Here is a 27,606-nt window from a genome sequence, read left to right on the forward strand (position 1 = left end):
TGAGCCCCCAGGTTGTAAGCACGCCGAGCGGCCGCCTGGAGACTTCTCGGGCTGCACACAAGCGAACAAGTCCTCCCCGGTGGGCTCCAGGGAGCTGTCAGGGGCTCGCGTGGGCATGTGCTGTTCTTGGCTTTGGGGCCCAGCCCAGTAAGGAGCATCCTCAAAGAGTCCACTGAACTCTCTCTCCTCCCCAGCCTCCACGGTGGACATCAAACCGGGAGAATGGTTGCCAGCGGGACATCAGGGAGAGGTTCGTCTGCCCTCGGCGGAGGACCCCAGCCAGGCCCTAGACGGTGGAGACACCACCAGGTAGGGACGGGGAGGTGTCCTGGGAGGGCTCCTCTGTGGTCCAGGTCTGACTCTGACAGCACAAGAGCGTTTCACTGGGGCCCGAAGCACCCTACGGAGATACCCAGGGGCTTGTGGCCACCACACCTGTTAACCTCAGAGCCCACGGGGAGGGACCTGCCACCTGAGAATTATCGGTTGTCAGACCGGAAGGAAAGGAAACTCATAAACCTACCCAAGGGACTGGTTTTAAGAACTGCAAGCTGAACGTGTTTGTGAGGATGTGTGATTTGGGGTAACTTGTGAACAGTGTCCTATCTTAGCGGTTTGCTTTTGGAGAAGATAGGATGGATGGGAGAAAGATGGAGAACGAGGTTAGTGAAATGGTTTCGCTCAGATGTCGCCTTCCTATAAAGTTTTTTTTTTTTAATGTTTATTTTTGAGAGACAGAGAGAGCACGAGCAGGGGAGGGGCAGAGAGAGAGGGAGACACAGAATCCAAAGCAGGCTTCAGGCTCCGAGCCGTCAGCACAGAGCCTGACGCGGGGCTCGAACCCACGAACCGTGAGATCATGACCTGAGCCAAAGTCGGACGCTTAACCGACTGAGCCTCCCAGGTGCCCTCCGGACCTTCCTAAAATAGACACAGGATCGCACACAGAATACAAAGGTGTTTTCTCTTCCTCTGCACCAAATGAGTACAGACTGGCCTTTGATGCATCACTTGGGGTTCTTTAGAATGGAGAAAGTCTGGGGCTCTAGGCCCCTTCTTTCAGATCTCAGGGAGCTTGCTCAGGGAGAGGGGCCTAGCCCTGGTCTCAGCCTATCCGCCCGGCACCCCGGCTGCCCCCACCGCGTCCGCCCAGCCACGTGGTGCCCTGCAGCCTGTGTAATTTCAGGATGGAGAAGCCAGCCTTCTGCACTAAAACACTGGCCTAGAACCGTGTTTAACATGACTACACCCTTGGAGTCTCTGATTTAGAGGAACTTTGCCATGGTGACCGGTCAGGCCTTCTGTGCCCCCACCTTTCTATAGAATTGGGAAGTATTTCCACGACTGCGTCAGCAACGGGCAGGCCCGCACCCCAGCTGTGGTCACGGCTGACCTTGGCCCGGTCTGGAGCTCCTTGAGCGGCAGAGCCTTGCAGAGCCACAGACTCCAGACCCCTGAGGCGCGAAGCCTCCCCCACGCCCTGCAGACGCTTCCCCCTGGCAGTGTAGAGGGTCAGAGGAACCAGCCTGCTGGCTGCCCTCCCCATACCCAGGCCCCCGCTGCCCTTCCTGCAGGCTCCCGCAGATGGAAGTCACACACACAGGAGTCCCCGCTGAGCTCTCGAGGCTGCAGGGACACCTGGAGCGGCCTCTGCCCCCAGAGCAGGCAGACGGCCTAGCAGAACCACGCACACGGTCTGAGAAGGCGGGCAGCGAGAGGGTGCTGCGGCCCATCCCCCTTTCTGGGTGGGCGGCACCCCGGCACCTTCCTTTCCCACCACTGCGGGCAGAGATTGCGGCCAGGCACAGGGTAGAAGGGAAGTCAGGGTTTCCAGAGGCAGCAGGGCTGCGTGGGGTGGAGCCAGAGGAGTTTGGGGCCTGCACTGGGGTGGGGGCCAGTCCTGTCAAAGGCTGTAAAAGATGGCAGAGGCTGGGGGCGGCGGGGGGCCTTGGGGGCCAAGCATCTGGTCTCCTCCAGCTCAGCCCCTGACCAGCCGGAGACCCAGGGACCCACCTCCCCGATCTGGGGCTCCTCCCCTCTCTCAGAGTGGCTGAAGGCGTGCTCCCGCAGGCTGGTCCACAGCTCAGGGATTCTCTGACTCTTGGCACCTCCGCGAGGTGGGGGCCCCAGAATGAGAAAGCTCAGAGGGGTAAGCCAGAGGCTGGCGGGGCCCCCTGCCATGCCAGCCCCCTGCTCTCAGGCCCGGACCAGGTCCCACATCTCGGCCAGACCACACCTGCTCTCCTGGGGCTAGAGCCGTTTCTTCTCCCTTCCCGTAAAGGCAGGATTCATTGCTGAGACTTACCAGTGGGGATAATCCTCTCTCTCCAGAATAAGTGTTTTCTTTTTTTCTTTTTAATGTTTATTTATTTATTTTGAGAGAGAGGGAGTGTGCACAAGTGGGGGGAGGGGGAGAGAGAGAATCCCAAGCAGGCTCCATGCTGTCAGCACAGAGCCCAACATGGGGCTCGAACCCACGCACCCTGAGATCAGGACCTGAGCTGAAATCAAGAGTCTGACGCTTAACCGACTGAGCCACCCAGGCACCCCCAGAATAAGTGTTTTCATAGTTGGCAGGGGACCCCACAGGCTCTCCTGAGAAACCTTCCCCCTGGTTACACTAAGTGGGCTGACCCAGTTGGCCCTCCAAGCTCCTCTTGGGCACAAATGCCCCGTTGGGGTTAAATCCATGGGTGCTCCCGCCTTAACGTCAGCCATGTGAATCCTGCTCTTACTTTAAGCCCGGGGAAAGGGAGTATTCTGTCTGAGGAAGAGGAGGAAGGAAAGAGGGAGAAGGATACAGTTGGGCCACCCACCTCCCTCTCCACTGGCTGTGTGACCCCTGCCAGCAACATTCTCCCCCCACCCCTGGCCTCCACTTCACCGGCTGCCCCAGGTCTCAGCTAAGCACCCCATCCTCCTTCCTGAACCCAAAGTCCAGTCACGCAGCCGTGTTCCCTTGCACAGGGGCACAGAGCACTGCGGTCACTTGGTCCATGGCTCTAGGGGGTCTGCCCCTGTGTTTGCACCTGGCCCGGAGCAGGCTCTCAAAATATTTGTTGGATGAATCAGCTAAAAGGGAGAGCGAGTGGCTCTCTGCATGGCTTGATGGGGGACATTTGTCCCTCTGCTTCCCCCAGCCCCTCTCTCTGAGTCCTTAGAGTGAGGACAGCCCCTTGCCCAGAAGACAGGCCACGGGGTGGGCCCCGCTTGGCTGCTGGTATCCCTGGAAAGCTCTGGAGCTGCGGTTTTGGGCAAATTGTAGATTAAACCATACTCTCATGGCTTAGACCCAGATTGGAGGCGGTTTAAAGATCATTGAGGCTCCAGTTCCATTCTAGTGGCTTCCAGCCACTAGTCTGACCATGAAACTGGCTTCCTGGAAGCCAGGGAGTCAACGGTTCAGACCCTGTGATCCCACTGTCTCCCTCCCCCTCCCCCATGCCAAGGGGTTCCTGTTCTGTTTTCTGTCTGCTCCATAGAATCCCTAGTATTGAGTAGTTGGGGAAGATACTGTTAACCAAGCCGGCACATGGTCCATGCAGACAGGAGCCCAGCTGGACCGACCGGGAGGCATTTGCCTGGACGGTGCCTCCCTGTGGCCCAATGATGGGCAGAGGGAACAGGCTCCTCAGGTCGGAGCGCTCGCTCCTGCACAGATGCCCGCTACCCCCCGCCCGGGCCGAGATCCAAAGACAACGGTGTCAAAGTTCCCATCCCGCCACAGACAGGAAACGACTCTTCTGCAAGTATTATGGCTTTTAGACAATAAAGAAGAAAGAAATTCTGCATATGTTTACATACATGCTTTATCCCCCTCACGTGTGTCCCCAAATGTGGCATATGGGGTAGCTCGTGACAGCACTACGATGCATCCAGCTAAAAGAAACTAGAAACTAGGAACCAGGAAGTCAGGGGAATGAGGACAAGAGTCCCACGTGTCCATGTGCAGACATGGTCGGCGACCTTCTGGATCTGCCTTCATCTGCTGTGTCCTCCCCCCGTCACCCACCCCGCACCCCTCTCTGGGTTCTGTTGGCACACAGATGAAATATCCTGAATCCTGATGGGCCGAGTCCACTAAGGGGACCCCCAAGCACTGTCGTTTGTGCCTTAATGGCCTCTTGAATAATTGCCTGTCTTGCAGGACACCTGCCAACTTACATATGTAGTGAGGTTTTCCTTTTCCCTCTACTACCCAGCACCATTATCCCTGCAGCAACTTACTTTTCCTAAGTCATAGGTGACTGCCGTCCTGAATTTCCTTTCCGTGTGCTTTTCCTGCTCTACCTTAATCTGGCCTCATCTCCTACCAAACCATCACCATTTCCTGGCTCTGGCTCCTCGCTGCTCAGAGTGCTCAGGTCACTGTTCAGGGGTGCTGGGGGCCTGGAGGCCAAGCTGACCTCTACCTCTGCCTCCCTCGGTGTCCTTCCCAGAGGGCCTTGATGCCATCCCCCATGCCGAGGTCGGGGACGGTGGCCAGCATCCTCAGTCAACACCACCACCCCCTGCAGCCGCCCGCACCGTGGTTTGGGCTCTGCTGAGGGCCACCTTCTCCAATGCTGGAGAAGGATCCAGAAGGAGCCCCTTGTCTGCGGGTGCTCTTTTCCCAAACAACAACACTACCGTGGCCAAACAAAGGTTGTGTCCTAGGGCAGAGAGGAGGGCTGGCTTTGACGGTGTATTAGTCAGGGTTTTCCGGAGAAAGAGAACCAACAGGATGTGTGTGTGGGGTGGGGGGTCAGTTATTTTAAGGAGTTGGCTTGCATGATTGCAGAGGCTTGGCAAATCCAAAATCCACAGGGTAGGCCAGCAGGCTGGAGACCCAGGGAAGAGTGGCAGTTGGAGTGCAAAGGCAGTCTGCCGGCACAGTTCCTTCCCGCTCAGGGGAGCTCAGACTTTGTCTATTTGTGCCTTCAACTGATTGGATGAGGCCCACTCCCCACTAGGGAGAGCAATCTGCTCAAAGTCTGCCTATTTAAGTGTTAATCTCATCCAAAAAAAACACCCGCACAGAAATATCCAGAATAACGTTTGGCCAAATATTTAGGCACCATGGCCCAGCAAAGTTGGCACATAAAGTCAACCTATATATAAGAGTTTTTTCATACACATTGCCAAATTGTTCTCCAAAGGGACAGGACCCTTTTCTGGTTGCTCTGGGGTTGGGAGGTTATATATAGACCTCTAGCCCTGTTACGCAGACCTTTCTCTCCCTTCACTTCTTGCCAACTCATCTCAGCGTCCCCCCATCCCTGCCACCTGACCTTGCCGCCCATTGGCTCTGAGGCCCCATGCAGTGAAGCTGGCCAGCCCTCCTGGGCTTCCACAGCTCGCTCCTTCAAATCTGGCCCCCCTGTCCCATGACCACATGATGGAAATCCCCAGGTAACCCACAGCTAACCCTGTGCCAGGAAGAGCTGCCAGTGTTCACCGAGTCATTTTTACTAGTTTCTCTCAGTCACTCCTTGTTAAAATGTAGTAGGGCTACAGTTTTAAATGGTCAAGATGGTCATTTTTATGTTATGTATATGTTATCACAATTTAAAAATAATTAACTGCTATAACAGTACCGAAGATATCAAAATTAGAATAGCAAAATAGGAAAAAAATCATTTGAACCAAATAATATTTTCAAAAAACAACAAACACACACCTCAGGGTACCAGGGTAGCTTAGTCAGTAGAACGTGCGACTCGTGATCTCGGAGTCATGGGTTCAAGCCCCACGTTGGGGATAGAGCTCACTTAAAAAAAAAAAAAAAAAAAAAAAAGTAAACCACCTCACTAAACCACATAAAAATCGTCTTTATATGTGCAAGAAAAGCATCATCAGTGTGACTCATTTCATTATTTTATCTTTGTGCTCTGGTCAAACTGCCCTACTTCTCTGTGAACTTCCTAAGAGCCGAAATTTGGTCTCATTGACCTTTGATCTCCAGGGCCTGGAACAGTTTTTTGCACACGTGTGCATTATCAATGAATGAAAGAAAAGCAAAATGTTAGGGAAAGGCATGATATATTCCAGTAGATCCATTGGATGAAAAAAAAAAAAAAAAAAAATATATATATATATATATATTATAAATATATAATATTGATATAAAAATCCTCCATTATAAATAATAGTGGAGGCTACTCAGAAGTCCAGAGAGCAGGTGGAATGAGGGTCATAAGAACAGGGAAGTATCAGGGCCCTGGGTGTCGGTAAACTTCCAACTCTTAATTTCAGCTCAGGTCATGATCTCGCCGTTTGTGAGATCGAGCTTCACATTGGGCTCCGTGCCGACAGCTCAGAGCCTGGAGCCTGCTTGGGATTCTCTCCCTCCCTCTCTCTGCCCCTCCCCCACTCATGCATGTTCTCTCCCTCAAAATAAATAAAAATAAACATTTTTAAAAATTAGAAGAATAGGGGCGCCTGGGTGGCTCAGTCAGTTAAGCGTCCGACTTCAGCTCAGGTCACGATCTCGCGGTCCGTGAGTCCGAGCCCCGCGTCGGGCTCTGGGCTGATGACTCAGAGCCTGGAGCCTGCTTCCGATTCTGCGTCTCCCTCTCTCTCTGCCCCTCCCCCTTTCATGCTCTGTCTCTCTCTGTCTCAAAAATAAATAAACGTTAAAAAAAAATTAGAAGAATATAGAGCAGCATGTAAGTGAAAACGCACATGCGTGTAAAAGGTACAACATGGAAAATATTCAGGGAAATACTATTATAAATGATATAAAAATATAATTTCTTCTTAAAGAAAAAAAAGTCACGGGGACACATGGCTGGCTCAGTCAGCAGAACACATGACTCTTCGTCTCAGCGTCGGGAGTTCCAGCCCCGTGCTGGGGCATGGAGCTTACTTCACGGACGTATGTACACACATACATATACATACATTTTTTTAAACAAAGAAAAAATCATTTTTAACTTTAATAAAATACTGTAGGGCTAAACCTCCCTATCCTTTCCAATCTGGTATCAAAGATGTATTGCCCAAAGTATGGGCAGTTTTTATGCCAGACTTGTCCTAAATTTGAATTTGGAAATTTTCCAGATGTTTAAGTTTTATTTTTCTAATGATTAGAGTAAAATAGTCTCAATGTAGGAAAAAAAAAAAAAAAGAAAGGAAAGAAAAAAGAAAGAAAAAAAAAGAGGGGCATATAGAAATATAGAAGTGAATCCAAAAATTCCAGTTTCCTCCCAAGGCCCACTCCCCAAGAGCCAGAACCCCAAGTTATGGGGCCCACAATGGGGCTCAGGACACAACCTCCCTTGCAGAATCATCACAGCTGCCGTCCATTTTACAGGTGGGGAAACTGAGGCTCCCCAGATGTCAGCAAACTTGCTTACATTGCAATACACAGCAAACTGTGCACCAACTCTGTGAAGCCCGTAGACTAAGGCACCCACTTAGGGAAGGAACACAGACCTGCCATTTACGGAGCATGCGCCAGGCTGGCAGCTGGGCTGATGCTTACATTAGCTCGTTCGGTGGCTATGACAACCCTGGGTGACAGCCTGGGACTCCGGTCTTCAGAGTTATAGTCAGGAAAATGGGCACATAGGCAGCAAGGGCCCCAGAAGTCAAGGAGGGAGCAGCGTGGATCCAGCTCAGTGACAGCCAGACAGCAAAGCACTGGGCGGGGGAGTCCCCAACTCCAGCTGGGTGACTGGGAGGTCACAGAGCCACGATCTCACTCCCAGGATTTCTCGTCCAACAGCACCGAGTTTCAGTGGCTGCAGGTGCTGGAGGAAAGGAAGGCCCTGGTTCCAAGTCAGGTCCACCGTCTCTGTGAGGCTGCTCCCTGGGGCTGGGAGGCAGATAGCATCTGGAGAACAGCTGGCTGTAAGATCCCACTGGGCTCAAGTCTTGGCCTCACAACCTGCTTGTTATGTGTGTGACCTTGGAAAGTTCACAAACTTGGGGCCTCAGTTTCTACGTCTGAAAACCGGGGCAGTGCTGCCTGCCCCACAGGATCATTTGGGGGCTCAATGTCACCTTCCCAGCACGGCCTTCCCTGGCCACCACATCTAAAATTAGTTTCCTATTGCTGCTGTAACAGGTGACCACAGAGTTAGTGACCTGAACACCACAAATGTACCACCTTACAGTTCAGTGGGTTAGAAGTCCGACAGGGCTCTCACTGGGCTGGAATCGAGGCCTACACAGGATACACTGTTTCCCCGAGTTCTATGGGAGAATGTCTTTTCTGCCTTTTCTGGCTTCTAGAGCCCTCCTGCCCTCCTTGGCTGGCGGCCCCTTCCGCCACCTTCAAAGCCGGCAGCCTTGCATCCCTGTCTTTCTTCCGTGGTCATACCTATTTCTCTGTGTTCTTCTGCCTCCCTCTCCCACTTTTAAGGACGCTGCGGTTTCCCGGGGCTCGCCCTGATAATCTAGGATAATCTCCTTAGTTTAAAATCAGCAGATTAGCGGGGCGCCTGGGTGGCGCAGTCGGTTGAGCGTCCGACTTCAGCCAGGTCACGATCTCGCGGTCCGTGAGTTCGAGCCCCGTGTCGGGCTCTGGGCTGATGGCTCAGAGCCTGGAGCCTGTTTCCGATTCTGTGTCTCCCTCTCTCTCTGACCCTCCCCCGTTCATGCTCTGTCTCTCTCTGTCCCAAAAATAAACGTTGAAAAAAAAATAAAAAATAAATAAAATCAGCAGATTAGCAACCTCGATTCCACTGCAGCCTTAATTCCCCTTTGTCAGAAAAGGCTCCAGGGAGGAGGACATGGACAGAATGGGGGGCCATTACCCTGCTGGCCACACCTTCCCTGGCCACCCTCTCACTTCAACACTCTCAAGCTCCCTGTCCCCCTTCTCTGCTTCATCCCCTCCTTAGCATTTATTCCTTTTTTTTTTATTTTTTTTTAACATTTATTTATTTTTGAGAGTGAGAGAGAGACAAAGTGTGAGAGGGGGAGGGGCAGAGAGAGAGGGAGACACAGAATCGGAAGCAGGCTCCAGGCTCTGATCGGTCAGCACAGAGCCCGACGCAGGGCTCGAACTCACGGATCGTGAGATCATGACCTGAGCTGAAGACGGATGACCAACTGACTGAGCCACCCAGGCGCCCCAGCATTTATTCCTTTTTTTTATTATCTCCCTCCTCCCCTAGAATATGAGCTCCATGGGGGCAGGGATGTATGCCTCCAGGTGCCCGGCTCTACCCCGCCCCTACCCCATGCCCAGGACAGTGCCTGCCTGGCATCTCTGTGCTCACAATGGCAAGTCCTTCCTTCCTCCTGTGACTCCCAGCCATGCAGTGGCTGTGACTCTACACTACACATTTTGTTCCAGGGAATTTACGTCAGCCTTCACCTGCAAGCCCCGGACCCCCCGGGCCCCTGAGATCCTGGACCTGAACTCACCCAAGGCCAAGGCATCCGCTCTGGCCCCTCAGTTCTCCTCGTGTGGCCCCCAGCAGGCCAGCCGCCCCGGCTCCGTGACCTCCTCCACGAGAGGACCACAGAGTAAGTCAGACTGGAGGGAAGGGCACTGAGCTCCTCTGTGCCCAGCAGGCACAGGACCAGGACCCCAGGCAGTGGCTTCTTGTGCCCTAGGGACGGATCCATTCTTCACTAGCCTTTCTATTTATGAAATTGCCATTGGCCCTGGTGCCTCATGCACAAGCTGGCAAACTGAGACTGTCCAGGCAGTGCCTCTCGGAGTTAGCATCCCCCCACCCCCACCCCCGTCTGTGGGGCTTGTGTGATCGGCCCTGAAAACCTGGACCTGCTTCCTGGCGGGAAGCAGGCAGCCTCCAGATCCAGCAGAAGCAGGTGCCTTGGCGGGAGGGCCACCAGAGGGACTGAGGGTGCGGTGGGCCCAAGGGGCCTCCTTCCTGCCCTGTAAGACCACTTCCTCTCTCCCCTCCCCTCCTAGCCTCAGCCGGTTGACCACACCAGAGCCTGGACCTTTCCAAAGAGTCTAAAGATAAGGGAAGGTCGCCTGGCTGGAGTGTGTGACTCTCGATCTCAAGGCTGTAGCTTTGAGCCCATGTTGGTTGTAGAGGTCGCTTCGAAATTAAAAAAAAAAAAAAAAAAATGATAATAATTTTTTTAAGTACATAAATAAATTAAATAAAAATAAAGGAAAACAAAAGAGAAGCCAGACAAAAGAATGTCAATCAGCAGAAGGTCTGTCACACTCAGGATATATGCATTTTGCAGCTGTGCTGTCCCCTGCTGCCCCAATCGCTTCCTGCCAGAGCCCTGGGCGCCCCGGCCAACGGGGACCCGCTGGGCTGGCCGTGTGGCTAATGGGCCATGGCTGGAAAGCAGGGCCGCCCTCCCTCTTCGCCAGCGCCCATCTGCTGGGAAACACATGGTGAAGCCCCAGCCCCGTGTCCCCACCAGCGGTGCAGGCCAAGCTGTTTCCTCACGCGGGCCCAAAGGAAGCAAATACCAGGAACACTGGCCCGAGAGAAGCAGACAGACCCGTTTGACCCCTGCCGGGCTCCAGGCCACACCGGGCAGCACCGGGCCGGAGCCCCCACGGGTCATAATCGAGGCAGCAACGGCCAGTACCCGACGGGCTCCACAGGGCCCTGCCTACACGTAGATTGCTCAGCTAGCAGTAGATTTATGTCCTGTGGCCTCGACAAACAGCAAAGCTATTGCCAGCAAAATTCACTGGGAGCCCCACGCCAAGCAGCCTGCTTCCTGAGAGGAAAGAGCGTGGCCACGTGAGTCACGCCCCGGCCGCGGAGCAGGTGACCTGGGGGAAGGGAAGGTTTCAGTATTCGGTTTGCACAGAGCCGGTTGAAAGAAGGCTTGTATGGGACAGAGGGGACTCTGTGCAGTTACCGCCTTGGTGCTGGCAGCTTGCTCTCGCCTTTCTTCTCCAGGCGGCCAATCTTACAGGAAGTGAGGATGGCCTCTTCGCCGGTGTCACCGTCCCGTTGCCCGAGGACCCGCCAGCTTCCCTTCCTCAGCCGGCCAGCAGCTGCAGGTGACAGATGTGGAGGAGACCGTTGTCTGCCAGCGGCCAGGCGAGGCTAGCTCTCCGGGCAGCCCAGGAGCAGGCCCCCCACAGCCCCTGGGACACCGGGTCCCGTCCCCGCCCGTCCCCGGCCGCCCCTCACACGCAGGAACAGACCTGGGTAGACGGTGCGAGCTGCTCACGTCAGGAGCCTGTGGGGGGGAGCAGGGACTGGAGACTCGGCCCGAGACGGGGCCTTGGCCTCCGTGGAAACTGTCGCTCCTCTCTCGGTCCAGCCAGAAGGAGAGTGAAGGGATTTAGAATAAGGGAGACGCATCCTGAAGCCATATTCCTGAGCAGCAGATTTGATATTCTTCCTTTTTTAGAATCTGGGACGAATATGATATATTCCCGTACGTAGCTTGGACTGTATCGCTGTTTCCGATCTTCTGCACGCGTGTTATAAAGGCCTCGTAGGGTTGACGCCACTTCCCCCTCCCCTGCCTCCTTTAAGACCGTAAACACAAACAGCTCCCCTGGCAAAATGAGCGGGGGAGGCTTGCCCCTTGCAGTGGGTGACGTCAGAGCTCACGCCTTAGGAGAAAGGAGAGAACTTTGCCCGCCGAGCCAGCGAGGTCCCCCAAACTAGTAGCAGAATCTGACCTCTCCTCCAATATAAATACTGAAATAAACTGAATATTTAGACGGTCCTTGCGTGTGGTAGGGCGTGTGTGTGCGTGTGCGTGCGTGTGTGTGAAGTTATGTACTCTACCCTAAGCACTCCATCTGCCATGGCTATGCCCTTTAGAGAAGACCTCCCTGTGGTCCCGCTGGATGTAAATAGAGAAGATTTCATTTTTCGATGGCCTCCTAGCTCCTCAAGAGAGCAAGCAGAGGAGGGAAGCAGAAGAATGGTAGAGCAGGCCAGTCACCAGGTTGTCCCCACGACATCCGTAAACTTGTCACGGGCCAGGATCCTGGGTTAATCTTGTTTTTGGCAGTGGCACAAGGCCGGGCACGTTAGAACTCTGTGGTCACGTGACTGGCCCGGAAGCCGCATCTGGATTCTCTGGAAACGTGTGAGCCCCTCTTTGTTCCTGGGGAAGAAAGCTGCGGAGAACAAGGCCCTACCTTCTTCTTGGGAAGGCACCCCAGGCGCTCGGCGACTCCTGACTTGGAAGTATGAAGAGAAAACACCCACACTTATCACAGGTACTATCGATGTGGACAGAGACCGGGTCCCTGAAACGGGATCACTCCACGGTGACACTTTGAAAAGTGGTTGCGGAGGAACGTAATGGAAAAGTCTCTCCTGTTCTCCCCAGTAAATCCACTCCCTTCAGATTCCTCGGATGCCGCTGACTGGCGCGGCCTTTCCCCTGCCTTCGTGTGGGAGCAGCCCCGTCTCCAGAAATCCAGAGGGAATGGAAGAGTCCTCAGTTTCCCCCCCTTCTCCACGGTGAAAAGGCAACTGCTGTTTTTCCCTCAAACCTGCAGATGAGCTGAAGTCTGGTTTGTAAACGTCTAGTGACTTGAAGGGGGGAAAAAAACGACAATCTTTTAGCGATTCAGGGAGTATCCAGTCCTGGATCAAACTGCACTGAAGTCATCAGGTGTGGTTGGGGTGGTTCTTGGGGGAAAGTAAATACTGTCCAGCCTCCGCACCACGCCCTGGGAGACTCCTCTCGCTGCAACACATGTCCACATGCCACGGCTGATGGCTAGCAAGAGGCTTGGTAAAATACCAGCTACTACCTCTTCCCAAATATCCCAGCTATCTGCTAGCCTCACTGAGTTTGCCGGGGTCAGACATGAACGCGACCGACCTATGGGGGAAAGAATCGAGTAGATGAATGAACCCAAATGGTTTCAAAGGTCATCTGGACATTTAGTCATAGAGCCACTAGGATTGGCCCATGACACCTACCCAGGGAGCCGTGGTGGAGAGCCTGTGGAAATTTTGAGAACGGTAGGCCTACAGAAAGATCACTTCTTCGCCTGGAAGCTGACCCCACCTCTCCAGTTACCTGGCCTCCTAATTTCTCCTGAGCAGAAATTAAATTTTTTTTTTAATGTTGCTTTATTTTTGAGAGAAACAGAGACAGAATATGAATGGGTTGGGGCAGAGAGAGAGGGAGACCCAGAATCCAAAGCAGGCTCCAGGCTCCGAGCTGTCAGCACAGAGCCCGACGCGGGGCTCGAACCCATGGACCGCGAGATCACGACCTGAGCCGAAGTCGGACGCTCAACTGACTGAGCCACCCAGGCGCCCCATCTCCTGAGCAGAACTTGATCTCATTTTGCTTCATTCACAGTAAGGTGCAACTATCTGACAACAGCTTAAATTTTGACCTTGGGTGGGAATATAATAGGTAGAAGTTTGAGATCCAATCAGATACCAGCAGTCAGTAGGTTGGGAAGGATTTAACTCAAATCTAAAGAACTAAATAAAAAACAAATACACAAATAAGACTAATGCAAAAATTCCATGACCAAAAAAGCCAAACTTTGTAATAAAAACAAGATCTGACCCTGTGTTTACTAAATCCTGATCCCGGCCCCAATTCCAATAAAGCTTTTTTTAGCGAAAAGGGCAGCCAGCCCATGAGCCAGAGTTTGCTGATTTGATTTTTTTAAATACTGCATTAAAAATATTATTTATCTTGATTACTAAGTTTTGGGCTACCGCCTTACATTCTGTGTGTGAAGCGAATGCCTCACTGCCTCCCCCTTATCCTGGCCCGAGTCTGGGGGATCCTCCTGGGCCCTCCCAGTGTGCCAGTAGCACAGATTCATAGCCGGACGGCCGGCCTTCCTGCCTGCCTGCCTGTCTTCATCTCTCCAGACGCTGTTTGTGGTACCTTGTGCTAAGGAGTGGTTCCCTTTGCTTTGCACATAACAAACTACCCCCCACCCCCACCCCGAAGTGACTTAAAACCAACAGTTTGTCAACTTTACAATTCTGTGGCTCATTGACGGGGGCTGGGCTGCAACTGGGCAGTTCTGTTGCACTTGGCTGGACCCAGGTGTGTGTGTCTGTGGCCAGAGGGCAGTCAAGGGCCTCGCTCGTGTCCGACAGCTGGCCGTTGGCTGGGTCCTGAGTTCTCCTCCACGAGGCCTGTCCTCCCGCAGCAAGCTAGCCCTGGGCTCGTTCACGGGCGGTCTCAGGGCTCGAACTGCCGTAAGATGAGGCCCACGTGCTGCTCAGGTTTCTACCTGCCTCGTGCTTACTCTTTGCCCGTTGGCCAAAGCAGGCCGCACAGCCATGGCCAGAAGGTCGCGTGGACAGATGGGGATACGGGGAAAGTGAACAGACCCAGGGCATGGCCCGAACAATCAGCCACATTGAAGGCGTTCGGAACTTACCTCCCTCCTCAGGGCCAAATCTTTCAAGGTTGTTTTTCCGCTGGGGAGTAACATTTAGATTCAGCGCAACAAACATCCTGGGGCGCTACTCTGTGTCCGGACGTGGAATGTGGTGATTTTGTTAACATTTGTTGGGGCGCCTGGGTGGCTCAGCCTGGCGTCTGACTCTTGATTTCGGCTCAGGTCATGATCCCAGGGTCGTGGGATCAAGCCCCACTTGGGCTCTGCACTGAGCATAGAGCCTGCTGAAGATTCTGTCTCTCTGTCTCTGTCTCTCTCTCTCTCCCTCTGTCCCTTTCCCCCCGCTCACACTCTCTCCCTTTCTCTAAAATAAAATTTTTAAAAAGTTTTTAAAAAACTGTTAAATGGGGCAACAGCAAGAGAAAGTGAAATAGAGAAGGTTGTTACTCACAGGTCCTGACCCTGGGGAGGTCAGGCAGGGAGGTCGTGGTGGGGTGCCAGCGGGACGAGACAGCAAGCCCGGGACGTGTGCCTTTCCTACGGTTGGGCGGGCGGAGTGTCTCTAGGGTTCCTGGATTAAGGCCTGGCTGGTCAATCCAAAGAGGAGCAGGGGTTCTAGTAAGCGCTGCCGGGGTCTTGTCTAAGGGGCACATGGGGGAAGGAGCTGAGAGGCAGGGGAGACAGTCACCAGGGGCCGCAGGGAGGTCCTGTCTTACTTCTGCCTCTGCCGGCTATGACCTCAGGTGTGCACTCGAGGAAGGCCTAGTGTCAGCCCCAGGCCCCGCAGGCCGCATGGATACCGCGGGGGCAACACTGTGGAGACCCGGCTCCACTGCCCCCCGAGTCGCTGCCCATCTTCTATGGAGAATTCCCAACCTTTGCCACAGTCCAGGGCGGAGCACCAGCGCCGCAGGGAAGCGAGGGGCAGACTTTCTGGAGGAGGCTGTGGGGCTGAGAGAAAGTGCCCCCTCGAGCGACCTACACAGAGTCCCCGGTCTAAGGGGACAGTTGAGGACCCGGAGCGGACGGGCTTTCAGAGGAGGGGACTAGAGAAATAAGAAACTGAGGGCAGAAGGGGGGTTGAGAGAAAGAAGAGGGGCTGGTGCAGGAGACGCCCTTGGGGGAGGAGGACAGGGACCCCGGAGGAAAGCAGGGCACGCTGGGCAGTTGTCGCTGGCAGGACAGGGCTGCCGAGACCACCTTCCGGGGAACAGGAGCCCCAGAGCGATGGGCCGGAGGAGGTCGGCCTGGCACCAAGAAAGGCTGCCGAAGGCACTGAGGTCAGCGGGGGACGTCCTGGAGAGGGAAGAGGGGGCAGGGCGCAGCATGAGCTCAGAGAGGGGAGACGAAGCGAAGGCCTCGGGGCAGTGATCTTGAGGGACACCGGGGCGGGGGGGGGGGGGGGGCAGGGGATCCACCAGGCCCTCCTCTGGCACCCGGGCCCGCGGCAGCCTGTGTCAGCTCACAGGGGCCGCTCTCTAAATTTTCATGGGTTCTATGAGCTGCTGTCAAACGTAACGGCTAACAGAAAATTTTAAATTATCTAAACTTACAATTCAATAAATTCTATTTGATAAACGATAAGGGACGCCTGGGTGGCTCGGTCGGTTAAGCGCCCAACTCTTAATTTCAGCTCAGGTCATGATCCCAGAGTCCTGGGATCCAGCCCTGAGTCGGGCTCTGCATTGAACATGGAGACTGCTTGAGATTCTCTCTCTCTCTCTCTCTCTCTCTCTCTCTCTCTCTCTCTCTCTCCCCCTCCCTCCGTCTCCCTCTCTCTCTCTTTCTCTGCCCCTCTCCTTGGCTGACGCTTGCTTTCTCTCTCTCAAATTAAATAAAGTAACAAATACTCAAAACTCATCCCTTCCTAATTGTTTTACTGTATTTACCATCGTCTATGTCCTGGCGGTTACTTACATCTGTTGTATCCGTTTGGGGAAAATAGGACATGACAGCCGCTATGCGTCTCTCCCTGACTGTTCACGCATATCATTTCCACAGCCTGGAATTGGCCGTGTTGGGAACAAACACACCGCAGAAGCTGGGAAACCCTACAGACCGGGGCTTCTCCCCTCCCCACCCCGCCCCCCTGCTTGTGAAAGACGGCCGGCAGGGGTGTGCAAAGAAGGGCAGTCGGAGGCAGAGTGTCAGGTGCAGGGCGGGTGCCCCCGACAACGGCAAGCCTGAATGGCGGCATGCGTGCTGGACGAGCAGCAGCTGCTCCGAAAGCCTCTGTCCACACCCATGTCTACACCACCTCAGGTCTCTGGCGTCGGCCCAAAGTGCTAACATCACCTCGCACCCAGGCCTTCGCCTTACGGGAGCCAGCCCGGAGCCTTTGCTCCTGGATTATGCGCTGAGTGAGCGACGACACCGGGTTACCCTGGGTGCGCCTTGCCTGGACCTTGCCGCTTGGCACACTCCTGCCGCTCTCACTTCCAATACCTACGCTGCCCAGAGACGCACCTGCCCCACCTGTTTAACGACAGGGCGCTGCTCTGCCTGCCAGTGACCTGTAGCAGTCACCACTCCCCGGGAGTGAGAACTCACTAGATACACAGTCGGACTCCTAGGACTTGGTGTTGTGGTCAGGGCGGGGCGCCGACAGGTCTGAGAAGAGATAAGGGGGCCCTCGTCACACTGGCAGGTCCCTGGGTGCTGCCCAGGCCAGGCTTGAACTCGGGCAGCAGCATCTTCTAGGCAGAAGCCAGGCAGAGGGCCTCAGGGATTTTATAGGTCCGGAGGGGCCGCGCCCAGGGTTTCCTGGGGACACTGGGCTTACGGGCAGAAGGCAGGGCATAGAGCCTAGATTCAGGCTGGGGTGTGAGGTGAGGAACACTAGCACCATTCCCAAGGCCAGTCTTCAACGGTCCACCCGGGGAGCAGCGTGATCAGAGGGCTTGCAGGGCCTCAGGGGAGCCCCCTGGCCCTGTGGCTTGAGGGTCCATTAATGACCTGGTGTGGGGACCCAGCTGGAGCCGGCGTTGAGAGTCTCCTGCTGGGCCACTTTGGGGGAACGCCTGTTTCTGTGCCCAGAGCATCACAGACAGGACGCCAGGGGGCCCAAGGCAGTGGGGCCAGGGGACAGTGGGAAGCAAACCCTGGACAAGGAAGGCATCAGTGCCCAGAAACCCCCTTCTACTAAAGGCGTGGAGCGGCCGGCAGGCGGAAAAACACAAAAACCAGGCAAAAGAGGAGGAGATTTCTGAGATTTTGTGGGATCCCCAAAGGAGCACATGGAAACAGCGAGGGAAAGGAGGCTGAGCCGGGCTGGGCCAGCCCCTCCTCTGAGCGGCAGAGTGAGGCAGCACCCAGGCAGATGGATGATGTTCAGGCGGCTGCGAAGAGCACCCCCTGACCCCCCCTACCCACCCCCCCAGAAGAAATGGTGGGAGTGGCATTTTCATCACAAGGCTTCAGGGAAAATCAACTACTAAGAACGTGCAGGGCCGCAGCTGGTCCGAGGGCGCGACCCAGGGGCTCTGGGGGCTGCATGGCGGGACACCCGACACCCACGCCCGGAGATGGGCTTGAAGGCACCGCGGCACCCTGCAGGCCCTGTCTGTGGGGGCCTCTGATTCCAGGCAATCCCTGGGGTGCTGCCCTGGGAGGCCTGGGATGACTCCCTCCCAGCGGGAGGCGGGTCCCCCCGCCACATGGCCCGAAGGGCAACTCCCATTCACTGCCCGGACCCGCCTCTCCAGGTTCTTGCAGGGTGGGAGATGGACTGACGCGCCACTCAGAACCCCGAACCCCTATCTGGTGAGGCCGCAAAGCTGATGCCAGTGGCCATGTCCCCATCTGCAGGACGAGAGAAGGAGGCACCACAGGAAGGGGCAGAGGTGACACTGGCCAGGCGGGCTCCCTGGTAGCAGTTGTCTCCAGCCACACCCTGACCTTTTCCGCTTCTCTGGCCCAATAAATCCTGCCTTTTCTTTTCCCCCTAATGACTCTCAAGGTTGAGGGTGTCACTAGCAACCAAAAGATTTGAGAGTGAAACAGTGACCCTCGTCACTTCCACTTTGGCTGGTCTGCCACACGGTCCCCAGTATTCCTTCCAAACCCACCTTCGGTTAGGGGCTGAGCAACTCTGAAAGCGTGTGTGGTGCAGTCACCCCCCCACACACACGCACACATGCTGCTTACCCTGGCTGCCGGCAGGAAGTGTCTCAACGCCAGCGGCTCTGCCTCTGGTCCTTCTAGGGAAACATCATGTAGCTGGGTCCCTTCTGATTCTTTAGCAGCAAAGCTCCAGACCCTTCCATCCGTCACGCTTGTGAGAACAAGTTTCCACCTTCATTGTTACTTCAACATGGTGAGAGTCCCCTCTGTGATATGTGTAACTACAAGCCTCGGAAGGGACAAGTGAGGTGACCTTGAGGCCAGGTGGAGGGGAAATCAGCAATGGGAGTAAAGGCGGGACAGATAGCGACGTCACAGTGCCAAACTGGTGGTCAGATCAGCCCTGGGCTCTGCTGGGGGACTAGACTCACCCCACAGCCTCTGTCATGAGGGTCAGGGTTCCCGCCAGGATTCTGAGGTCACCATAAGGCAGGAGTACCTGCACACCAAACCGGACCAAAAAGTTCAAGGTCATAGTTAACCGTTAAATGCAACTCCTCAGACATTGGCCCGGGCATGAAACATACCTCCATCTTTTTCCTGCATGATGGTGTGGCTGATAAAAAAGTTTACCGGCAGGATGTGAGGTTCTGTGACTGCTGGCTAGGGTGGGGACAGGCAGGCACTGAAATATGCCCCGCCTGGAACAACTCTGGCCTCTCCCCTCTGTGCCCTGGAGCAGGTGGCTCGGGGCTCACTCTGCCCTCACTCAAGCTCCATTTGGTCAACTTCTGCAGCATCAAACCCCGGACTGGGTTTTCTTTTCTCCGTTGTTGGTTCTCTGACGTCAGAACCTGTGACTCCTCACACCTGACATGGCCGTCCCATGTTAAAGATCCCGAGTCCCAGCCTCCAGGATCATGGGTCCCCCTGGCCCTGAAAATGCCCTTTTCTGTTCCCGCCTCTCATCCCATCCACTCACTGACCCGCTTCCTTCTGGGCCTTCCTCTCTCATCACCCAGGGCTCCGCTCCAGTCTGGTGACAGTTCGGGAAAGGAGGGCACCGGAGACTCCACACCGAGACGGGAGAATCCAAGTAGCGGGGAGGGGTGGGCGCCTCCTGGCCTGGACTCTTCCTTCCTCCCGGGTGTCTCTGGCTCCATGAAGTCTTGGAAGACAGATGTCATCCTGTGTCTAAACCCAGCCTGAGACCAAGCTGAGATTCAGAACTATAGTCCACGATTGGGCAAAAAGTGGCTTGAGCCACAGATCCAGAGAGAAGCTCCCGGTCAAAGGAAACATGATTCCATCAGGGTATCCTTTCCTCGTTTTGATGGGGAGGGCAGGAGGGGGTAGGAGGACCCCTGAAGATGTGGCCTCCCTGGGCCCTGGAGTAGACCAGCTCAGTCTCCTGCAGGGAACCCAAGGCTGTTCAGAGGGAGGTCCACCCGTGAGGATGGGGTGAAAAGCCCTCCCTACCCTGCTGAAAGCGCCCTGGGTCAAGCAGGTGTGGATGTGGGGTGTCACCTTCCCAAGCAGGCTTACCTCAGAGGGGTCCAGGGAAGTCAGCACCACACTCCCGGTGGCCTGTTCCACAGAGGCTGCCCTTACGGCCTCGTCCCTTCCAGTGTCCAAAGCTTGCACCCCGAAGACGGCCAAGGGGCCCCACAGGGAGGCAGTTGCCCAGAGCCCAGACACCTTTCTGGCGTGTGGCACTCCTGTGTCTGCACCCAGCTCTCTCGGCGACGCCAGAGTGGTGGAGAGGCCCCCCAGGGTCCATCTCGCCCACTCTTTCCTCACTGCCTGTCACCTGGTGCCGTTCAACTGTCCACACTTCTCACCTCCCGGCCGCGGACAGGATCATACCAGTCCCTTGTCCCTGGCTGAGGGATGGCCTTCCACAGTGACCAGAGTGGCCTGGGGCCTCTGGTGAGGCAGGGGCACAGCCCTCGAGATGTGCATCCCACCTCATCTGCGTTACCGCTTTCCGGGCAGAGCCCTGGGTTCTGAGACTCCGCCCTGAGGGGGGCGGGGTGAAGTGAGACGGGCAGCCGGGCACTGGACGGGGTGGGGGCCGCGCAGGCTGCGCAGACCCCAGGCTGAGATCGGGGAGGGCCCACGCCTTCAAGGAAGGAAGACTCTGCCGGCCCCTGGGGAGAAGGTCACCCCCAGGGGACACGGGGTCAGGTTTCTGCCTGACCCTTCTGCTCCAGCCTCCGCCTCCCTTACCTGCCTAGGCCCCAGGAGGACTTTCCTGACCCCTCTCTGTCCCTGCTTCCCAAGATCCTTTGACGCCCCGTCATCTCACAGGCACACTGTAGGGTCCCTGCCCGTGAACTCCGCGGGGGTAGGGAGGGCCCGGGCTGCTCCCCGCAGTGCCCTGTCTGGGCCAGGTGGGGGTCAAACCTGAATTGCGGGAGTCTCCTGGGTATCAGGGCTGTAGGTCTCAATTCAGGGCCCCGTCCTGAGCTCCCCACACTCTGAGGTTACTCCCGGCTGTGGCCGCCCCTGGGTGTCCACAGCCTGCCTTCCCTGCAGGGAGAGCCTGTGCGTAGCTGGCCTCTGGTTCCTTTTAACAGCTCTACTGAGGAATCGCTCAGGGCTCCTGGCTGGTTCAGTCGGTAGAGCATGCGACTCCTGATCTCCAGGTCATGAGTTCAAGCCCCACATTGGGCATGGAGTCTACTTAAAAATAAATAAATAAACAGGGGTGCCTGGGTGGCTCAGTCGGTTGAGTGTCCAACTCTTGATTTCGGCTCTGGTGTTTAATTCGAACCCCTCGTCAGGCTTGGTGCTGCACAAAGCCTACTTGGAATTCTCTCCCTCTCTCTCTGCCCCTCCCCCACTCTCATTCTCTCTCTCCCTCTCTCTCTCTCTCTCTCTCTCGCTCTCTTTCATGCACGCTCTCTGCCTCTCCCCTGCTGGCACTCTCTCTCTAAAATAAAATAAAATAATTTTTTAATTAAAGAAATAAATAGCAGCTTTACTGAGGTATCACTGACGTACAATCAACTGTATGTGTCTAAAGCGTACACGGTGATAAACTCTGATAGATGGGAGCATCCGTGAAACCATCACCATGAGCAAGAGAGTGAGAAATCATCACCTTCAACAATTTCCTCGTGCTCTCTTGTAATCTCTCCCCCCAACCTCTCCCCCATCATTAGGCAACTTATTTTTCTGTCACTGTAGATTTGTTTGTATTTTCTAGAATTTTTTACTTATAATCATACAGTATGTATTCTTTTTTGTCTGGCTTCTTTCAGTCGGCATAATTAGTTTGAAATTATCCCTGCTATGGCATGTGCTGGTAATTCAGTTCTTTTTATTATGGAGAATTGCATTGTCCAGATATACCACCTTTGGTATATTTAGCTACTAAAAATAAAGCTGCTGTGAGCATTCATGTACAAGTCTTGGTATGGACATTGTTTCTCTTTGGTAAATACTTAGGAGTGGAATGGCCGGGTTATGGGTAGGTATGTTTAACTGATTAAGAAACTGTCCAACTGTTGTCCAAAGTTGACACACCAATGTACATTCCCACCACGATCGCACGAGAGTTCTAGGTGCTCCGTGTCCTCATCAACACTTGACATGGTCAGTCTTGCTAACTAAGACATTCTGATAGATCTGTCTCTCATTGTGATCTTAATTCGCACTCCCCTAATGACTAATGGTGTTGAACGTCTTTCATGTGATTCCTTGCCATCTGTAGATCTCCTCTGGTGAGAAGTCCATTCAAATCTTTCATTTTTTTTTTCATAGAGTTGTTTGTTTTCTAATTTTCCATTTGAGAGTGCTTTCTGTACTCACCACGCAAGTTCTTTATCAGAAACTTGCTTTGCAAATAATTTCTCCGAGTCTCTGTCTTGTCTGCTGATTCTTTTCCAAATGTCTTTCAAAGAGCAGAAATTAGGTTGATGAAGTATGGTTTATCAACTTTTTTTTCTTTTATGAATCATGCTTTTGGTGTTGTATCTAAGAAATGTTCATTCCCGTTCCAGCACCTGGCAGCCTGTGTGCCCTCATTGCTCAATCAATGTTTGTGAGCAGCGGGGGGGGGGCGGTCAGGGCAAGGTGAACAGCACGTTGAGGAACTTTGGCCCTAGATGTAGGTTCTGGAAAACATGGCTCCAGAGAGCTGCTTAAAGACCCACTGGAAACAACAAAAAATGCTGATGGTGCCTTGAGATTTTCCAGAAGAAACTGAGGGGGACTAGGTTACAGTTGCAGGAGGGCAGTCTGGGATGGGGAGGTGGGCAACTTAGGAGCTCAGATGCCATTATCTCCAGGCATTTTCAAGAGAAAATGGCATTTCTCTCCCTTCCTTCCTTCCTTCCTCCCTCCTTACTTCCTTTCTTCCTTCTCTCTTTCCCTCCCTCTTTCCTTCCTTCCCACCTTCCCTCCTTCCCTCCTTTCTTCTCTCCTTTCTTCTCTCCTTCCTTCCTCCCTCCCTTCTTCCTTACTTCCTTTCTTCCTTCCCTCTTTCCCTCCCTCTTTCCTTCCTTCCCACCTTCCCTCCTTCCCTCCTTTCTTCTCTCCTTTCTTCTCTCCTTCCTTCCTTCCTTCCTTCCTTCCTTCCTTCCTTCCTCCCTTCCTCCCTTCCTTCCTCCCTTCCATCATTCCTTCCCTCCTTCCCTCCTTCTTTTCTTCTTTTCCTCCTTCCTCCCTTCTTTGCTTCTACCTCCTCTTTATTTCTTTCCCATCTGTCTGTGAGTTAGCTTTATATCTCCTTTGAGAATGGCTTCCTCATTCCCTTTGCGTCATTTCTTTCCTTGGGCCTTCCTGTTTTTTCTCTCTGGGTGATCTCTGCATATAGTAAAATACCTGTCCTGTTGCTACAAATCTTCCTCTGAATCATGATTTCCCATGTTTTTTTTTTTTTTCAGCTTTATTAAGGTATAATTGACAATATAAAATTGTAAGATATTTAAAGTATACATCACGGCGATTTCATATAGTAGACATTGTGAAAGGCTGCCCTCCATCTAGTTAATTAGCATATCCATCACCTCACATATTTATCTTTTTTTTTTTTTTTTTTTGGTGAGAACATTTAAGTTCTACTGTTTTGGTAAATTTCAATTATACAATACAGTGTTTTCTACTATCCTCGCCATTAGATCCTCAGAACTTATCCATCTTATAGCTGCAAGATTGTACCCTTTCACCAACCCCTCCCTACTTCCTCTGCTCCATGGAGCCCCTGGCTCTGTTTTCTATCTGTTTCTGAGTTGGACTTTTTCTTTTTTTTACGAATCCACATATAAGTGGGGTGCCTGGGTGGCTCAGTCAGTTAAGCGTCTGACATTGGCTCAGGTCATGATCTCACGGTTCGTGGGTTTGAGCCCCGCGTCGGGCTCTGTGCTGACAGCTCAGAGCCTGGAGCCTGCTTCGGATTCTGTGTCTCCCTCTCTCTCTGTCCCTCCCCCACTCATGCTCTCTCTCTCTCTCTTTCTCAAAAACAAACATTTTTTAAAAATTTTTAAAAGAATCCACATATAAGTGATACCATGTAGTATTTGTCTTTCTCTGTCTGGCTTATTTCACTTAGTGTAATGCCCTCAAGTTCCATCCATGCTGTCACAATGGCACAATTTCTTTCTCATGTCTGAATAATATTCCTGTGTGTGTGTGTGAGCGTGTATACACATATACGTGTGTGTATATATATGTATATATAGACCATATTTCTTGTCCACCTATCCATTGATGGACACTTAGGTTGTTTCCATAACTTGGCTATTGTGAACAATGCTGCAAAGAACATGGGTGTGCATCTATCTCTTTGGTATCCTGTTTTCATTTCCTCTGAATATATAACCAGAAGTGGGAATGCTAAATCATATGGTAGTTTCACGTTTTTTTTTTTTAAACCTCCATTTTCTTTTCTCTTTCTTTCTTTCTTTCTTTTGTAACCTCTGTGCCCTATGTGGGGCTCAAACTCACAGCCCCTAGATCAAGAGTCACATCCTCAACCAACTGAGCCAGCCAGGTGCCCCGTATTATTTTTATAGCAGCTACGCCAATTTACATTCCTGCCAAACATGCACAAGGAAAGGTTCCCTTCTCTCCAAATCTTCACCAATACTTGTTATCTCTTGTCTTTTGTGGCTTTGCTTTTCCCTTCCCTGATGATTAGTAATGTTGACCACCCTTTCACATACCTGTTGGCCATTTGGATGTCTTCTTTGAGAATATGTCTATTCAGTTCCTTTGCCTGCTTTCTAATCAGATTTTTTGCTATTGAGTTGTATGAGTTCTTTATATATTTTGGGTGTTAACCTCTCATCAGATGCATGATTTGCAAGTATTTTCTCCAATTCTGTAGGTTGCCTTTTCAATTTTTGATGGTTTCCTTTGCTCTGCAGAAGCTTTTTGGTTTGATGTAGCCCGACTTTGCTTAATTTTTTGTTGTTGCCTTTCCTTTGGTGTTAAATTCAAAAAAATTCCAAAAAATTGCCAAGACTAACATTGAGGAACTTACTTCTGATGTTTTCTTCTAGAAGTTTTATGGTTTCAAGTTACGCTTCATTCAAGCCTTTAATCCATTTTGAGTTGACTTTGGGTGTAGTGTAAGATGAGGGTCAAGTTTCATTCTTTTGCATGTGGATATTCAGTTTCCCCAGCACCATTTATTGACAAGATTATCCTTTCCCCATTGTATATTCTTGGTTCTTTTATTGTAAGTTAATTCACCATACATATGTGGGTTTATTTCTGGGCTCTCTGTTCTGTTCCATTGATGTAGGTGTCGGCCTTTATGCCAATACCACACTGTTTTGATTACTATCACTTTGTAGTATAGTTTGAGATCAGGAAGGGTGATGCCTCCATCTTTGTTCTTTCTCGAGATTACTTTGACATTTCAGGGTCTTTTATAGTTCCATACAAATTTTGGTGTTGTTTTTTCCTATTTCTTTGAAAAATGCCACTGGAATTTTGATAGTAGAGCCCTTGGGGTGGGGGGGATGGGTAGCCAGTTAAGAACTCTTTCTTTGTTTGCTCTAGTCTGGTCGGTCTCAGGGACACAAGCCCGTGTAGGCTTTCAGAGCTAGGTGTCTGGGGGGCCCATCCTTTAGGTGGAAGTCTTAAAAGTCGGGGTGCTGGATGTTGGATCAACACTTGGCTCCTTGGGGAGAAGGTGGAGTTGTGAATCCTTTGCAATTGCGTGTCACTGTGCCAGGAGTGATGTACGTAATGAGAGTGTATCTCAGACTTTTCAATGTAGATATTTTGTCGTTCTCCTGATGTGTAGTTGTTGCCCAGCTAGTTTCTGAACTTCCTTCAGAGGCAATTGCTCGTGTGTAGCTGTAGAGTCAGGGTGTCCGTGGGAGAAGGTGAGTTCAGGAGTGCCTTCGTTGCCATCTTGGACCAGAACCTGTATGTCTTTTGACCCTGCCAGCCTTTACAAGCTTTGACCAGGCCACCGTAAAAAGTTTTCACAAGTCATTCCTCCCTGGCTCGCACGCACTGGCTTTCTCCCCATTGACCTCAGCCTTGCTGTGGGGAAGGGAAGGATCCAGCTTGGTGAGGAAAGGGCAGAGCCAGGCCACCTGCGCCTTCTGGAAGAACTGCCTCAAGCCTGTAAAGACTGTGAGATCTGAGAGGACCTGTCCCTCCCACACTCTTGGCTCTCCTCAAGCTTGTGCGTTCGTCTCAAGTTCTAGGTGCCCTGTCTCCTACATGCCTGTGACAGCAGGCCGTGGGGGGAAGCTTTGATGGAGATAACAATAATGGCATGAGTTAAAAGTCTTTAGTTGGGGGTGACAAAAAAACAGCAACAAAAAATTATTGGCACCTGTAACCAAATCAGGGAAGGCAGTGTCACACCAGTATTATATATAATATATTAATAATACTACAATATAATATAACATAACATAATATAATATAATGTAATGTAATATAATACGCACTTAGGGTGTATATTATCTTCCTAATGCTGCTGTAACAAAGTACCACAAACTTAGTGACTTAAAACAACTCGAATCTATTCTCTCACACTCTGTAGAGCAGAAGTGTGGATTGGCTCGGCTAGTTTCTCTGCTCAGCATCTTACAAGGTCAAAATCAAGGTGTTGGCCAGCTGGGCTCTTATTTGGAGGCTCTGGGGCAATCTGCTTCCAAGCTCATTCAGACCGTGGGCAGAACGCAGTTCTTTGTGGTTGCAGGACCGAGGTCCTCGTATCCTTGCTGGCTGTCAGCTGGGGCTCCCAGAGACCTCTCTCCGGTCTCGGGGCTGCAGGCAGCTCCCTATATTTCAGAACCAGTAAAGGCACACCAAATCCCCCTCACTCCTGGAATCTTCCTGATTTTCCTTTCTGCTGCATTTCCTCGGCTTTGGGACAGGGAAGGTTCTCTACTTCCACGGGCTCTTGTGATTAGATTGGGCCCCCCTGGGTAACACAGGCTAGCCACCCTATTTCAAGGTCTGTAACCTTAGTTACGTTTGCATCCTTTTTGCCTATAACCCAACATAGGCACGGGTTCTGGGGACTAGGGCATAGATATCTTTGAGCGAGGGACTCTGTTTTGCTGACCACAAGGCCTCTAGAACCGCGATGCTGGCCCCATGCAGACTCTGCTTCTGTTTTGCTCTGTGTTGTTCTGTTCTCTCCCACTGCTGAGTGAAGGGGGCGTGAGGTGCATGTGACACACTTTCTCCCCCAATATGTTGAGTCACACCCTCAAAACCCCCATGATCAGAGAGAAAGGGGCGTCCCTCTCCTAGTTTACTTTGAAACTCCCGAGGGCAGAGCCCTAACTGGCCAAGTGCAGGTCACAGGCCTCTCCCCTGGACTGAGAACACTCTTGAGGCAAGAGAAGGTGTAAGGGACTGTGACTGGCCTGCCCTGGTTGAGAGCCCAGCCGCAAACCAGAGGGGGAGGTCTGTTATCAAAAAAAGGAAGGGGTGCTAAATATAAAACCTACTACTGCTTTCGTGACCATCATAATGCGGTGGCAATTTGAGGAACCCTCAGGGAGCCTGGCCTGGCCACCTCATCACGTTCAGCGCAATCCCGCGACGTGCGTTGTGTTATTAACCCTTCTGTACCAGGACTGGGTCCCAGCTCCACCACTCACCAGCAGGTTGACCTTTCTCTGGGCCTCAGTTGTTCCCTTAGTAAAACGGGAATGATAATAATAATCTGTGCCTGGCCAGACTATTTAGGCCTGGTGAGGAGACAGATGGGAAGGTGTGTGTGAAGCATCTGTAGGCGTGAGGAGGCCTTTGACCAGAGCCTGGGAGGGATCTCCGAAGCTGAGTCTCACCGGCCCCTCTGGCTCTCGCACCTCACAGCA

The 27,606-nt window shown here is 52.8% G+C and overlaps 1 protein-coding gene across 10 annotated transcripts in view; it reads left to right on the forward strand.

Annotated features, from left to right (window-relative positions):
- ARMC9 (armadillo repeat containing 9) overlaps positions 1-13,523 on the forward strand; it is a 152,249-nt gene extending 138,726 nt beyond the window's left edge. For 7 of the 10 annotated variants that reach the window (XM_045481687.1, XM_045481688.1, XM_045481692.1 and 4 more), the window contains 2 exons: positions 195-309; positions 9,287-11,619. In XM_045481687.1, coding sequence (XP_045337643.1) covers positions 195-309; positions 9,287-9,488 — 317 coding nt within the window. In that variant the 3' untranslated portion in view covers positions 9,489-11,619. Of the gene's footprint in view, positions 1-194; positions 310-9,286 lie in introns of all 10 variants that reach the window. The other 3 variants (XM_045481689.1, XM_045481699.1, XM_045481690.1) reach the window with 2 other exon arrangements.
- The last annotated feature ends 14,083 nt before the right edge of the window (positions 13,524-27,606 follow it).

Source organism: Leopardus geoffroyi, chromosome C1 (genome assembly GCF_018350155.1).
Source record: "Leopardus geoffroyi isolate Oge1 chromosome C1, O.geoffroyi_Oge1_pat1.0, whole genome shotgun sequence".
In the NCBI taxonomy this organism is placed as follows: Eukaryota; Metazoa; Chordata; class Mammalia; order Carnivora; family Felidae; genus Leopardus; species Leopardus geoffroyi.